This window comes from Ranitomeya imitator, chromosome 3 (assembly GCF_032444005.1).
Source record: "Ranitomeya imitator isolate aRanImi1 chromosome 3, aRanImi1.pri, whole genome shotgun sequence".
Taxonomy (NCBI): Eukaryota; Metazoa; Chordata; class Amphibia; order Anura; family Dendrobatidae; genus Ranitomeya; species Ranitomeya imitator.
The window spans coordinates 409,142,174-409,155,866 of record NC_091284.1 but is presented as its reverse complement, the minus strand read 5'-3'; the positions used below and the strand labels follow the sequence as shown (position 1 = coordinate 409,155,866).

The window sequence follows — 13,693 nt, the reverse complement described above, 5'->3', positions numbered from 1 at the left end:
TGGTGAAGGGCGGGGCGTTCAAGTCAGAAAAAAATAGTACATAGTAAATATAGGAAAACTGACTGAACAGCAATCTAGTCTGAACTGGTGCATAACCAAAAAAGTTATTAGCCAGAGGTAAGTGTTCACACTAGGCAGTCAGGTCAGGGACCCATCCGATCTGAGATTACCTTGACGTTTGGTGAATGGGTTCACATTTTTTGGCCAAATTTTCTGCTAAGCATCTCATGTGTTTTTTCGACCCGAGTATAAGCCGACCCCCCTAATTTTACCACAGCAGCTTCTTCCTCTATCAGCGGTCACCGTTACCGCTCATTAGAGAAATGAATATGCTGCTCCACCCCTATGGGAGTGGAGTCCATATTCATTTCTCTAATGAGCGGTCCCACGTGACCGCTGAACAGGGGAAGAACTGCGGCACCCGAAGACCGTGGGATGGCAGGGGGAGCGCCAGGAGCGCCAGGACTAGGTGAGTATGCCTCAGCCCTCTGTCCCCATCACCTGCCGACCCCACCGCCGACCGTGACTCGAGTATAAGCCGAGAGGGGCACTTTCAGCCCAAAAATTTGGGCTGAAAATCTCGGCTTATATTCGAGTATATACGGTACCTTGACATTTGGTGGATGGGCTCACAATTTTTGGCCAAATCTTGTGCTAAGCATCTCATGTGTTTTTTCATTGATTTCACAAGCCATTATGCTATTCACATTTCATGTATCGCACATTTCCTTGCTTTAGTACAGTTGAGTGCAGCCATTGATCTATTTACTAGTATGGGCATACATGTAAAACAGAAAAAGTTGGGAGGAAGAAACCTCCAGCGATGAAATCAAGAAGGAAAGTTATCTTTTTGGTAAAAAAAATCTAAAAAAACTTTTATTCAGTACAGTAGTACATTAAAAAAGACTTGGATCCTGGTCACCACAACCTGGGCTGAACAACCAACATGTTTCAGCTAGGAGCCTTAATCATGGTATGTGACGTTACATAACCTGTTGTAACGTTAAGCTTCACGTTTGATTCTTCACAAATGTTTCACAGTGATTGTTTTGTATAATTTTGTGTGAAAACATAAAATGTTATTAAGAAAAGCCCAGCGTTTACAGATTGATCCCTTTGTGACTTCACAAGTTGCTAAAAGCTTTCGACTTGACCCAATATAATTCACTGTGTGCTGGAAAACCTACAGATTTTATAAAGCTTTTAATTAGGAATCCATCAAATGACAATATTGAGTGGAATCTGGACTTTAACAGCCACTTGGCATGGATGTTTAACAGCATGATTTGCATGTGCACAAATGAAATGTCGGATTAATTTCCTTATCATCCTTCCTGTACAAATTGTGTGTCGCTTCTCCTTCTATAGATCATGTGTCTCTTGGAGGACTTGGTGACAGCTTCTATGAATACTTAATCAAGTCTTGGCTGATGTCAGCCAAACAAGATAATGAAGCAAAGGGCATGTACTACGAAGCTGTGGAGGTAGGAAACACATGTTTTGTTTCTTCTTGTTTTGTCACTAATGTACATTCTAATTTTTATATATAGGAAGATGACATGTGAGGTTTAAATATATAACTAGTAGGCGAAATTCACTCATCAGGATTATCACATATAATTAGAGAGAAGGAGACAGTAGATAGAAGTGCTTTCTGAAGAATCTCCAAGATTATAGATGCACAGTGTAGGTGGCATCTATTTTATACAGATTAGATCACATAGAAACAGGAGTACAAGCAAGCAAGAGAAATAAGTCAGAATCCAGGAATAGCAAATGTCCTAGCTGCCTAGAATTCCATAAAAGTCTGATTGGTTGGTATTTTACTGGTTGAGTAGTGTAATTGTTGGCACGGGTATTTTAAGTCCATTTGCTTGCCAGTTTCTCTGAAGCATGACCTCTTTCCATTGATGGTTACCTGTGGCATTGGTGATAAACAGAGAACTTGAAGTCAGGTGGGCCTAAGATTAATACTAGAAAAGTGGGCGGAAATAACTAAGACGACCAGAAATGGTAGTCTGAAGATGGAACTAAAGAGCATCGTAGAGGGAGGCTATACAGTTGTGCTCAAAAGTTTACATACCCCGGCTGAATTTTTGTTTTCTTGGCCTTTTTTCAGAGAATATGAATGATAACAGCAGAACTTTTTCTCCACTCATAGTTAGTGGTTGAGTGAAGCCATTTATTGTCAAACTACTGTGTTTCCCTTTTTAAATCATAATGACCACCCAAAACATCCAAATGACCCTGATCAAATGTTTACATACCATGGTGATTTTGTCCTGATAACATGCACAGACATTGACACAAATGGGTTTGAATGGCTACTAAAGGTAACATCCTCATCTGTGACCTGTTTGCTTGTAATCAGTGTGTGTGTGCATAAAAGCTGAGTGAGTTTCTGGGATCCAGACAGACTCTTGCATCTTTCATCCAGCCACTGACGTTTCTGGATTATGAGTCATGGGGAAAGCAAAAGAATTGTCAACGGATCTACAAGTAGTTGAACTGTAAAAAACAGGACAGGGATACAAAAAGATATCTAAGGAATTTAGAATGCCAGTCAGCAGCATTCAAATTGTGACTAACAAATGGAAAATCAAGGGCTCTGTAAAAACAAAACCATGGTCATGTAGACCAACAAAAATGTTGTCCACAACTGCCAGAAAAAAAATGTTTGGGATGCAAAGAAAACCCACAAACAACATCAGCTGAAATACAGGACTCTCTGAAAACTAGCAGTATGGCTGTTTCAAGATGCACAGTAAGGAGGCATTTGAAGAAAAATGGGCTGCATGGTTAAGTCGCCAGAAGAAAACCATTACTGCGCAAATGCCACAAAGTATCTCACCTACAATATGCAAAACAGCACAGAGAAAAGCCTCAAAATGTCTGGAAAAAAGTAATTTGGAGTGATGAGACCAAAATGTAACTTTTTGGCCACAACCATAAACGTTACATTTAAAGAGAGGTCAACAATGATGAAAGGAACATCTTCCTACTGTAAAGCACTGTGGATCACTGATGTTTAAGGGATGTGTGAGCTACATAAAACTTTGTCAGAGTTGAAGGAAAGATGAATGTGGCATGTTATCAGCAAATATTGGAGGCAAATTTGCACTCATCAGCCCGGAAAGCTGGGCATGGGACGTGGACGATCCAACATGACAACGACCCAAAACACAAGGCAAAGTCGACCTGTCATTGGCTACAGTAGAAAAAAGTGAAGGTTCAGGTGTGCAAATTGCCTCTTCAGAGAAAAGAGGACTTTTTAAAGAACTCTATAGCGCCACCTGTTGGAAGCAGGTTCTGGAGTGGCCATCTCAGTCTCCTGACCTCAATATCATTGAGCCACTCTGGGGAGATCTCAAGCGTGCAGTTCATGCTAGACAGCCCAGGAATTTAGAGGAACTGGAGGCTTTTTGCCAAGAAGAGTGGGCAGCTTTACCATCTGAGAAAATAAAGAAACTCATCCACAACTTCCACAAAAGACGTCAAGCTGTCATTGATGTTAGAGGGGGCAATACACGGTATTAAGTAATGGGGTATGTGAACTTTTGATCAGGGTCATTTGGATGTTTTGGGTTGTCATTATGATTTAAAAAGAGAAAACACAGTAGTTTAACAATAAATGGCTTCACCCAACCACTAACCATGAGTGGAGAAAAAGTTTTGGTGTTATCATTCATATTCTCAGAAAAAAGGCCAAGAAAGCAAAAATATATGTGTATCTTTGAGCAAAACTGTAGGTGTAAAGGTAAAGGGTAAAGAAAGATGCAATGGTTAGGACTTAGAAAGGTTAGAAAAGTCTAAAGGGGCATGCTGATTTGGGTTGTGACTTCACTAGGCCTCATCAGTTGCGAGTAGAAGGTTGTTTTGAGACTATGGCAGAAACACCAAGAGGGCATGCATATTGGTGATAAAATTAGCGCATTATGTTCAAGTGTGCCATTATTAATACTGTTCCCTAATATTCCTAGGTGTCTCATTACAAAAAAACAGCAGAGTTGATTGACTTGTGATAAAGCATGGATCTAATTACATTGGCCAGCAGTAAAACAAGAGTTTTATCACAAATTACTGGGGCTTGATTATTCTAATGGCACACTACTGGCTATCTGACTAGTTTTCTTATTTCTTTGTTATTATTTGATAAGCGAGTAAATACATTTGTACATCTAAGGTTTAGTATAAATGGTCACAATATTCTTGTATTATTGTATTTTCAGTTCAGTTTCTCTGAGTGATTACTAGAGCCCTCAAGGGTTCTTTCATCCCAAAATACCATTGTTTGATTACCTACAGTAGATATTCTATACGTGTTTCATCAGCTCTCAATAATAACTAAGTGGATGATGTATGATCACTGTACATACTGATAAATTGATGCATATGGAGGTAAAAATGTTTCATGACTGATGGCATTGACATTTCTAATAAACACTTCCTATATAACAAATATTGTAAGGAAGAAAACTACTAGCTAGCATTTAGCTTTATATTTATGACCCATAAGAGTTAATTCTGAAGATACAGTGTTTTTATGGCTGTATATAAAATGTGATTACAGCTAATGGATTATACTTTGTGCTGCTAAAAAGCTGATTCTACAATTTGCAAACTAGTGAATACTGAACATTGCATTCAGTGTTTATATTCAATATTCTGCATTTCAGTAAATTGGGGAATATTAAATCGCGTCTTTTGTTTTGTTTGGATGCTATCAACATAGTAGCTAAAATGGGATGCATACATGGCTCAGCATAAGTGAGTACACCCTAATAGATTTGTCAGAAAACCTTTAGCTTCTTTTCAGAATAAATATTTTCTATGGGATGCCTTATTACAAAATGCTCCCACAAATCTGAGCCATTGATTGCAAACAAGATTTGCAGTAAAAAAAAGGAATTTTCTTAAATTAATTCATGACACTGTTGCAAAAATGAGTACATCCCAGTGAAAGTCTTAGGATCAAAGGTAAAGTTTAGACCACAAAATTGTAATTACAATTACAACAATTCAACCACAGATAAATCTATTTATTCATTAGTGTCCACCTGACAGATCACTATAAGGGTATGTGCACACGTCAGGTTTTTTTCCTGACAAAATCCTGAGAATTCTGCCAGAAATTCGTGGTTTTTTTCGCGCGGATTTCTCGCGGAATTTGCGCGGTTTTTTGCGCGGTTTTTGCGCGGATTTTTTGCGTTTTTTTTTTTCCTGAATGTCATTTTTGCTATGGAATCCGCAAAAAATCCGCAAAAAGAATGAGCATGTCCGTTCTTTTTGCGGAATGCGTTTTTTTTTGCGGAACAAAACGCTAACATATGCACAAAAAATGCGGAATGCATTCTAAAAGATAGGATGCATAATGTTAGCGTTTTTTTACCGGATTTATAGCGTTTTTATAGCAAAAAAACCGCTAAAAATCCGGACGTGTGCACATACCCTAAATGGGCATGATTTCACATAGAAAACACCTTCCCAGTTCATGCAATGGTTCCATATGGAACAGAAATTTCGCAAGAACTGAGAAAGAACTTAACTTATTTACCCAATAAATATAAAAGCTAAAAGAAGATCAGTAAAGTTTTACTTATCAGTTAGAATACTGTAGCAAAAGTAATACAAACATTTAGCAAAAATGAAACTGCAACCATCTCACAGACACATCCAGGCTGATCATGGAAGTTAACACCTAAACAGGAGCATCTTCTGAGGAGAAGGGTTAAAGGAAATTGATATACAAGTTAACTTAAGTTATCTAAAGAAGAAGCAAAGCAAACCGGAGAGAGTTTTTTACCGTGACCCAATATAGCGTACACTGCAGGTGATATTGTGATGCTAGTCACTACTCATGGACAAGCCATGAGGTGGGGTAGTCAAGCGTTCTGGGGTCAGATACCAAGAAAGCATGTCGTAAACTAAAGGGGAAAGACAAAGGCATAGTCAGGTCACAGACTTAGGTGAGAATGCCAGGAAAATAGCAGAACTGAGCAAAGAGGCTAGGCAATGGAAGGTCAGAATAAGGTGCAAGGTCAGGCAGCAATAAATCACAGCGCAGGGATACAAGGCAAATATGGACCACCGATCAAAGGCTACAACTGGCAGAGAACTGGGACTGACAGCTTAGCTAAGTAGCTTTGTAATCACTTAGAACAGGGAACACCTGAAGGAAGCTCAGCACCTACCATTCTCAGGTTGGACAGCTAAGCTGCTTAATACTAATTCATAATAATAATAATCTTTATTTTTATATAGCGCTAACATATTCCACAGAACTTTACAGTTTTGCACACATTATCATCGCTGTCCTTGATGGGGCTCACAATCTAAATTCCCTTTCAGTATGTCTTTGAAATGTGGGAGGAAACCGGAGTAACCGAAGGAAACTCACGCAAACACGGGGAGAACGTACAAACTCTTTGCAGATGCTGTCCTTGGTGGGATTTGAACCCAGGACTCCAGCGCTGCAAGGCTGCTGATAGCTCAGCACGCCCCTGCACTAGATTAGACGACTGAGCTGTCACTGCGTCCAAGATACATTGAGAGGAGGAATCATGACAGTCATGCTTGGATGTCGTCCATGAAGATAGCCTCTCCTAAAGCCGATACACAACTAAGCCCAACTACAATTTGCTAGGACTCATGTTGAAAAATATAATATAAAGACTTCTGAGACTCTATATTCTGGAGTGATAACTAAGATAAATATTTTTGGAACTGATGGCTTCAAAACAGTATGGTGTTGAAAGGGTGAGAAGTACAAAATAAAATGAATGGTGTCTACAGTGAAAGATTGTGGTGGCAGTGTCTTCAAGTGAGGCTGCATGAGTGTTGCTGATGTAAGGGAACTACATTTCATTTATGGTATCATCAATTCACAGATATACTGCTCTATATTAAAAGAGAAGACGTGCACTTTTCCAAGATGACAGTGATCCAAAACACACATCTAAGGCCACTGTTTCTTATCTGAAGAATAACAGTGATTTAGTTGGCAAATATGTCTCCTGATCTGAACCCAATCAAACACATATGGGGGAAGAGACAAATTGAGCATCACTCTTTATTCAGTATTTTCCAACCTCAAAATCCATTTTTTTATGCTAATCTGTGCAGTATTGTGGTGTATGACAACCCTATACATTTTTTTTGGTTTCTGCCTTTCATTCCTCCAGAATCTCACTTAATTCCCTGCACCGATGTTGTGTGTATGCGGATGGATGGATGGATGGATGGATGGGTATGTGTCTGTGGACGGATGAATGTGTGTGCTGATGGATGGATGTGTGTGGATGGATGGATGTGTGTATGGATTGATGGATGGATAGATGGATGTGTGTGGATTGGGATGGATGGATGGATGTGAGTTTGTGGATAGATGGATGGATGGATGGCTGTGTGTTTGTGGATGGATGGATGTGTGGATGGATGGATGGATATATGGATGTGTGTGTGGATTTGATTGATTGATGGATGTGTGGATGGATGGATGGATGGATGGATGTGTGTGGATGGATGTGTGTAGTTCGATGGATGTTTGTGTGGATGGATGGGTGTGTGGATGGATGAGTGTATGTCTGTGGCTAGATGGATGTGTGTGGATTGGAGGGATGGATGAGGGAGGATGGATGGATGCACAAAGCACATTATACTCACTTATGTAGAAGCCTTTTTCTTCCTGACTCCTCAAATCAGCTGAGTAATTTCCCTGCTGCCTAACACTGCAGGAGAGGCTGAGTCAGGAGGGGGAGGGTTTGGCAGATACTGGGGTGTTGGGGGGGGGGGTTACGACCAGTCTCTGCCAGACTGGAATACTATAGTCAGTGAGTGAGTAAATCCTCCAGAATCAGGACAGAAGTGCTTATCAGACAAAGGACGGGGTCACACTTGCGAGTGAAATGTGAGAAACTTGCATGAGTCTCTCGCATCAATACCCAGCACTGCCGCCGGCACTCAGGACCGGAGCGTTCAGCTGCATGTATTTCTATGCAGCTGGACGCTCCGATCCCGAATGCCGGCAGCCGGGTATTGATGCGAGAGACTCATGCGAGTTTCTCGCATTGCACTCGCAAGTGTGACCCCAGCTTAAGTGTGATACCTAGGACACCATGCCAAATGCGGACAGGGAGTAGAGTATTTTTTGGACCCTTACACATTTTTTTCCCAAAAAAGTTTTGGGGGGAAAATGGGGGTGTGTTTTATGGTCAGAATATGCTTCCAAATCCTGTAGCGGCAGTCCCAGTGGCGGCGGTCCCAAAGCTGCCTCCCTTCCCAGGCTGGTGTGGCTGTGGTGCGGCGGTGGTGCTGCTCTGTGGTGTGGCAGTGGTGGGGATCTGTGGTGCAGCTTGGCTCCACCGGCATTTCATCAAAGCCCAGAGGCCCCCGCACATCCATTGCTGCGATGCGGAGGCCTCTGGGAAAATGACCACCGGGGGAGGCCCATGCTCAGATTCAGATCCCGGCAAGAGATCTCGTCCAGAGATCTCGGGACGAGATCTCGTTGGCGAGATGTGAATCTGAGCATGCACCTCCCCCGACGGCCATTTTCCCGGAGGCCATCACATCACAGCAATGGAGCTGCGGGGGCTTCCGGGCTTTTATGAAATGCTAGCGGAGCCCCCCATGCAGCACAGAGAGGCACCGCCGCCCGACAGAGCTATGAAGTATGTATGCGGGTACCATCTATCAAATATATCTTATTGGAATCAGCTACTGCGTATATAAAGCATAAACTCCAAAGAAAAAGAAAAAGTATATGCAAACCACAAGGGATCACCATGAAAAATTAAAAATTTTATTGAGAAGCAACATACAATTCATTTAAAAACACTTAAAAAATCCCAAATGGATATTGCACTGAGAAAAATATCCATAATACAGAGTCAAATACTCATAGACCCACAAACAGAGCCACCCCACAGAGCACAGCCACTCCACAGAGCACAGCCACTCCACAGAGCACAGCCACCGCACAGAGCACAGCCACCTCACAGAGCCCCGCCGCCCCACAGAGCACAGCTACCCCACAGAGCTCAGCCATCCCACAGAGTACAGCTACCCCATAGAGCACCGCCGCAACACACAGCACCACCACCTCACAGAGCACTGCCACCGCACCAGCCTGGGATAGGATGTCCTGGAGGCCACCGCACGAGCCTGGACCACTCCTCCACCTGTGCCGATCCCTTTCCTAGTAAGCTGAATTCTGACTGTAAGACGGACCCTCTTTTCACACATTATTTTTTTCCCCCTATTTCCCTTCTGAAAATTTTGGATGCGTCTTATGGTCCGATGTGTCTTATAATCAGAAAAATACGGTATATTGCAGACTGTCAGCATTCTGCATCCTAGATACACACAAATTATACAGAAAGCCCAAACAACCCCTTTAAAAGCACTAAAATAAGTCGTTCTTGAAGAATAGAAAAAAAATAAATGCTGTAATATGTCACCAAAATGTTAATTTGAGTAAAACTGAAGATTTTGTAATGAAAGTTATATTATTAACCTTATTTTCATGTTATAGGATAAAAAATGTTCTATGAAACTCTGTTTTGTCAAACTTTTGGAAATTGTTCTTGTGTTTAGTGAGATAGTGATTAAAATCTTACTTTTCAAAGTGTACTCATTTATCCTGTATGCCTAGACAGAATAGGTACCACTCCAGAACAGTACTCTAAAGGTTTTCCCTGTGATGTGTCAGCAGTGCATGTCTATATCACATTGCCATTTAGTCTTACACGGGGAGGTGATTATCCGAACAGTTGTTCTTATGAACAATTACTCCTGATGATAGGAACAGGAACACATGGGCTACTTGCACAGTGAACAAGTCTGTATGATCATGTTCACACACCACCAAGAAACCTGAAGACACAAAAGAGAATAGTGAAACCAAAAACACTCAGTTTGAAAAAATGTTGCAGTAATCCGCAAGTGCTAGTAAAAGATGTAAAAAACAGGGTATTTGGTTGATACGTTTTTTGCAAAAAATGTATACTAAGCTGCTCTACCAATCTTCACGGTATACCCTTATCAGAGCAGTCCTAACTAATGTATGCAATCCCTATCTGATGTATTTAAAAACCTGATCTTTTACTAGCACTTGCGGATTACTGCAACATTTTTTCAAACTGAGTGTGATCATACAGACTTGTTCACTGTGCAAGTAGCCCATGTGTTCCTGTTTCCATAATTGTTCTCTTGTGTCTACAAGACTGGGGAGTTCCACCACTCCTCTTGGGCTATCTGCACAAAAGCTGTTCTACCCTGTATGCACACATGGATTTTTCCTCTCTGAACCCTGTTCACACAGGTTATATACAGATGATCAGGTTTTTAAATACATCAGATAGGGATTGCATACATTAGTTAGGACTGCTCTGATAAGGGTATACCGTGAAGATTGGTAGAGCAGCTTAGTATACATTTTTTGCAAAAAACGTATCAACCAAATACCCTGTTTTTTACATCTTTTACTAGCACTTGCGGATTACTGCAACATTTTTTCAAACTGAGTGTTTTTGGTTTCACTATTCTCTTTTGTGTCTTCAGGTTTCTTGGTGGTGTGTGAACATGATCATACAGACTTGTTCACTGTGCAAGTAACCCATGTGTTCCTGTTTCCATAATTGTTCTCTTGTGTCTACAAGACTGGGGAGTTCCACCACTCCTCTTGGGCTATCTGCACAAAAGCTGTTCTACCCTGTATGCACACATGGATTTTTCCTCTCTGAACCCTGTTCACACAGGTTATATACAGATGATCAGGTTTTTAAATACATCAGATAGGGATTGCATACATTAGTTAGGACTGCTCTGATAAGGGTATACCGTGAAGATTGGTAGAGCAGCTTAGTATACATTTTTTGCAAAAAACGTATCAACCAAATACCCTGTTTTTTACATCTTTTACTAGCACTTGCGGATTACTGCAACATTTTTTCAAACTGAGTGTTTTTGGTTTCACTATTCTCTTTTGTGTCTTCAGGTTTTTTGGTGGTGTGTGAACATGATCATACAGACTTGTTCACTGTGCAAGTAGCCCATGTGTTCCTGTTTCTATAATTGTTCTCTTGTGTCTACAAGACTGGGGAGTTCCACCACTCCTCTTGGGCTATCTGCACAAAAGCTGTTCTACCCTGTATGCACACATGGATTTTTCCTCTCTGAACCCTGTTCACACAGGTTATATACAGATGATCAGGTTTTTAAATACATCAGATAGGGATTGCATACATTAGTTAGGACTGCTCTGATAAGGGTATACCGTGAAGATTGGTAGAGCAGCTTAGTATACATTTTTTGCAAAAAACGTATCAACCAAATACCCTGTTTTTTACATCTTTTACTAGCACTTGCGGATTACTGCAACATTTTTTCAAACTGAGTGTTTTTGGTTTCACTATTCTCTTTTGTGTCTTCAGGTTTCTTGGTGGTGTGTGAACATGATCATACAGACTTGTTCACTGTGCAAGTAGCCCATGTGTTCCTGTTTCCATAATTGTTCTATTGTGTCTACAAGACTGGGGAGTTCCACCACTCCTCTTGGGCTATCTGCACAAAAGCTGTTCTACCCTGTATGCACTTGTGACGCCCAAGAGACCGGGGTACCCAACACCGGACCAATGGGGTCTGTCTGTTGAGGGGGGTGTCACGGGTGGCTTGACCCGGTGCTGTGGCCTCAGGCAATGCACAGTGTAAAGGGTATCGTGAGGGAACAGGCACTTACTTGATCAGCAGCAGGTTCTCCCAGCGGTGATGATCCCAATCCTGGATAGATGGCTATTGTCCAAATGAAAGACTGAGGCACTGAAACGTTTAACCAGTTTACTTTAACAAAAAAGGATTTACAACCAGTCCTGTCACCGGAGTCTGTATGGGAACTCTGAGTTACTTTGACCCTGCCGGGGTCTTCGCCTCTTATTGTACGCAATATCTGTGTGGCCCTGCTGCTGTATGTGAACTGGCTGCCGGCCCAATCTGTCCCCTCCGGGTCCTGGTTCGACGGGCAACCTGAGTCCTTTTATCGGCTTACCCCCTCCAGGAGTACCGCTGAACTCTGTGTCTGTTGCTGCGTCCGACCCTAGTGAAGCTGATATCACCTCACGTTTTTCCGGTTGCTGTATTATATGTAATGAATACAGCCACGGATCCGGTATCCGTCTTTGCGCCTGTTCTGGGTAGTGATTAATGCTACCCGGTTCCCACAATGTCCTTTTTCTCTATCCCTCTTCTCCTCAGGCCGGTGATTTAGGCCTGGTAACAGTCACAGGGCTGTTAGAGATTCAACTGTATGACCTCTCACTTTCAGCTCCTTAGCCCAACTGCCAGTTCTTCTCTCAGACCAGAATGGATCAAGGGGAGTCTCTGGAGCTCCCCCTTCTGGCCGGAGGTGGTAGTGCAGTCTTGCTATTTTAGTATTTGCATTTACTGTCAGTAACTATTTTTGTGGCAAATACCCCTAGGGGTGCCACATTCCCCCTTAGTTAAGAACAGTACTCCGGGACTGTGGGACAATAACATTTTGAAATAACAATTAATATGTACAGAGTCTTAAAAATGAAAAGTTACAAAAACCACTCGAGGAAACAAAAATATAGTTCTGTACAAAGTCACTTCAAATAGCGTCCATTAATACAGTTCTATCCTTGAAGGTACTAGGAAAGGCACTGCACTTTGTGTCCAGGAATTTAGTTCCATTTTTCCAACGGAGTTATCAATATAAAGTCTAAAGAAAGTTCAAAAAGAGCGAGGAGCAAAGTTCAAAAAGCAGTCTTTCCGGAGCTTTGATTTAGTGCCTCCGGGCTGATAAAAAGTTCAAGAATATGCAAGAAGTTCATACAGACAAGTCTCTGTAGGCACTGGGCTTAAACGTTGCAGACTGATAACAATGACTATACTACATTTTCTGTTTAACTATATACGGCATAACATATATACAATTCACATTATGAGCTTTATAGTTGGTAATCTGCATACCTGGCCGGTAATTGACCCTGGGTACTACGCTGTGATCTACGTAATAGCGGTGTCTCTTCATGTGGTGTACTACTGTCTACTGCGGATGTAGTATCTGCCCGCTCTGCTAAAGATAATTCCACGACTATGGAGTTGGCAAGTCCACCGTGAATGGGATTACTCTGACCAGGAATCTGTTCTTCCTGGCCTGGAACCTCCTGTAGTACGGGGTCAGCCTCTTCCTGTCTTGGGACTTCTGGTATTGGGTTTGGTGTTGGGTAAAAGGCCACCATGGGAACCACTACTGCACCATGGTATGTTAGTAGGGTTTTGGGAAAGTCTCCTATACAGGTGTGATACACTTCCTCTTCTTTTTCCTTTACTGGTTGAACCTGTATGGGTTGAATAACTTCTGGTTCTGGCTGGACAACGTCTGGCTCTTTCAATGCTTCCGGACATAATTTAAGATTGTCTCTTGACACTAGTACAGATGTTAAGCCTCCGTTTTTGCTAATGAGACACATTTTAGGATTATCCACTCTTGTTGGTAAAACTGTGTAGGGTACGGCTTCCCACTGATTGTCCAGTTTATTGGTTCGACGATTTCTCTTGAGCACTTGGTCACCTGGTCTTAATGGGGTCGCTAGAGCATTCTGGTTGAAAGTTCGCTCTTGTCTTTCTCTAGTTTGCTGAAGGCTTCTTTCCACACTCTCTTGCACTTGGCGAT

General features: G+C 41.8%; 1 protein-coding gene across 1 annotated transcript in view; it reads left to right on the top strand.

Moving 5' to 3' along the window:
• The window catches only part of LOC138670090 (mannosyl-oligosaccharide 1,2-alpha-mannosidase IA-like), a 260,030-nt gene that overhangs the window by 189,000 nt on the left and 57,337 nt on the right, over positions 1–13,693 (top strand). Inside the window, exon 9 of the mRNA XM_069757123.1 lies at positions 1,369–1,484. Within this exon, the coding sequence (XP_069613224.1) occupies positions 1,369–1,484 (116 nt within the window). The remainder of the gene's footprint in view (positions 1–1,368; positions 1,485–13,693) is intronic.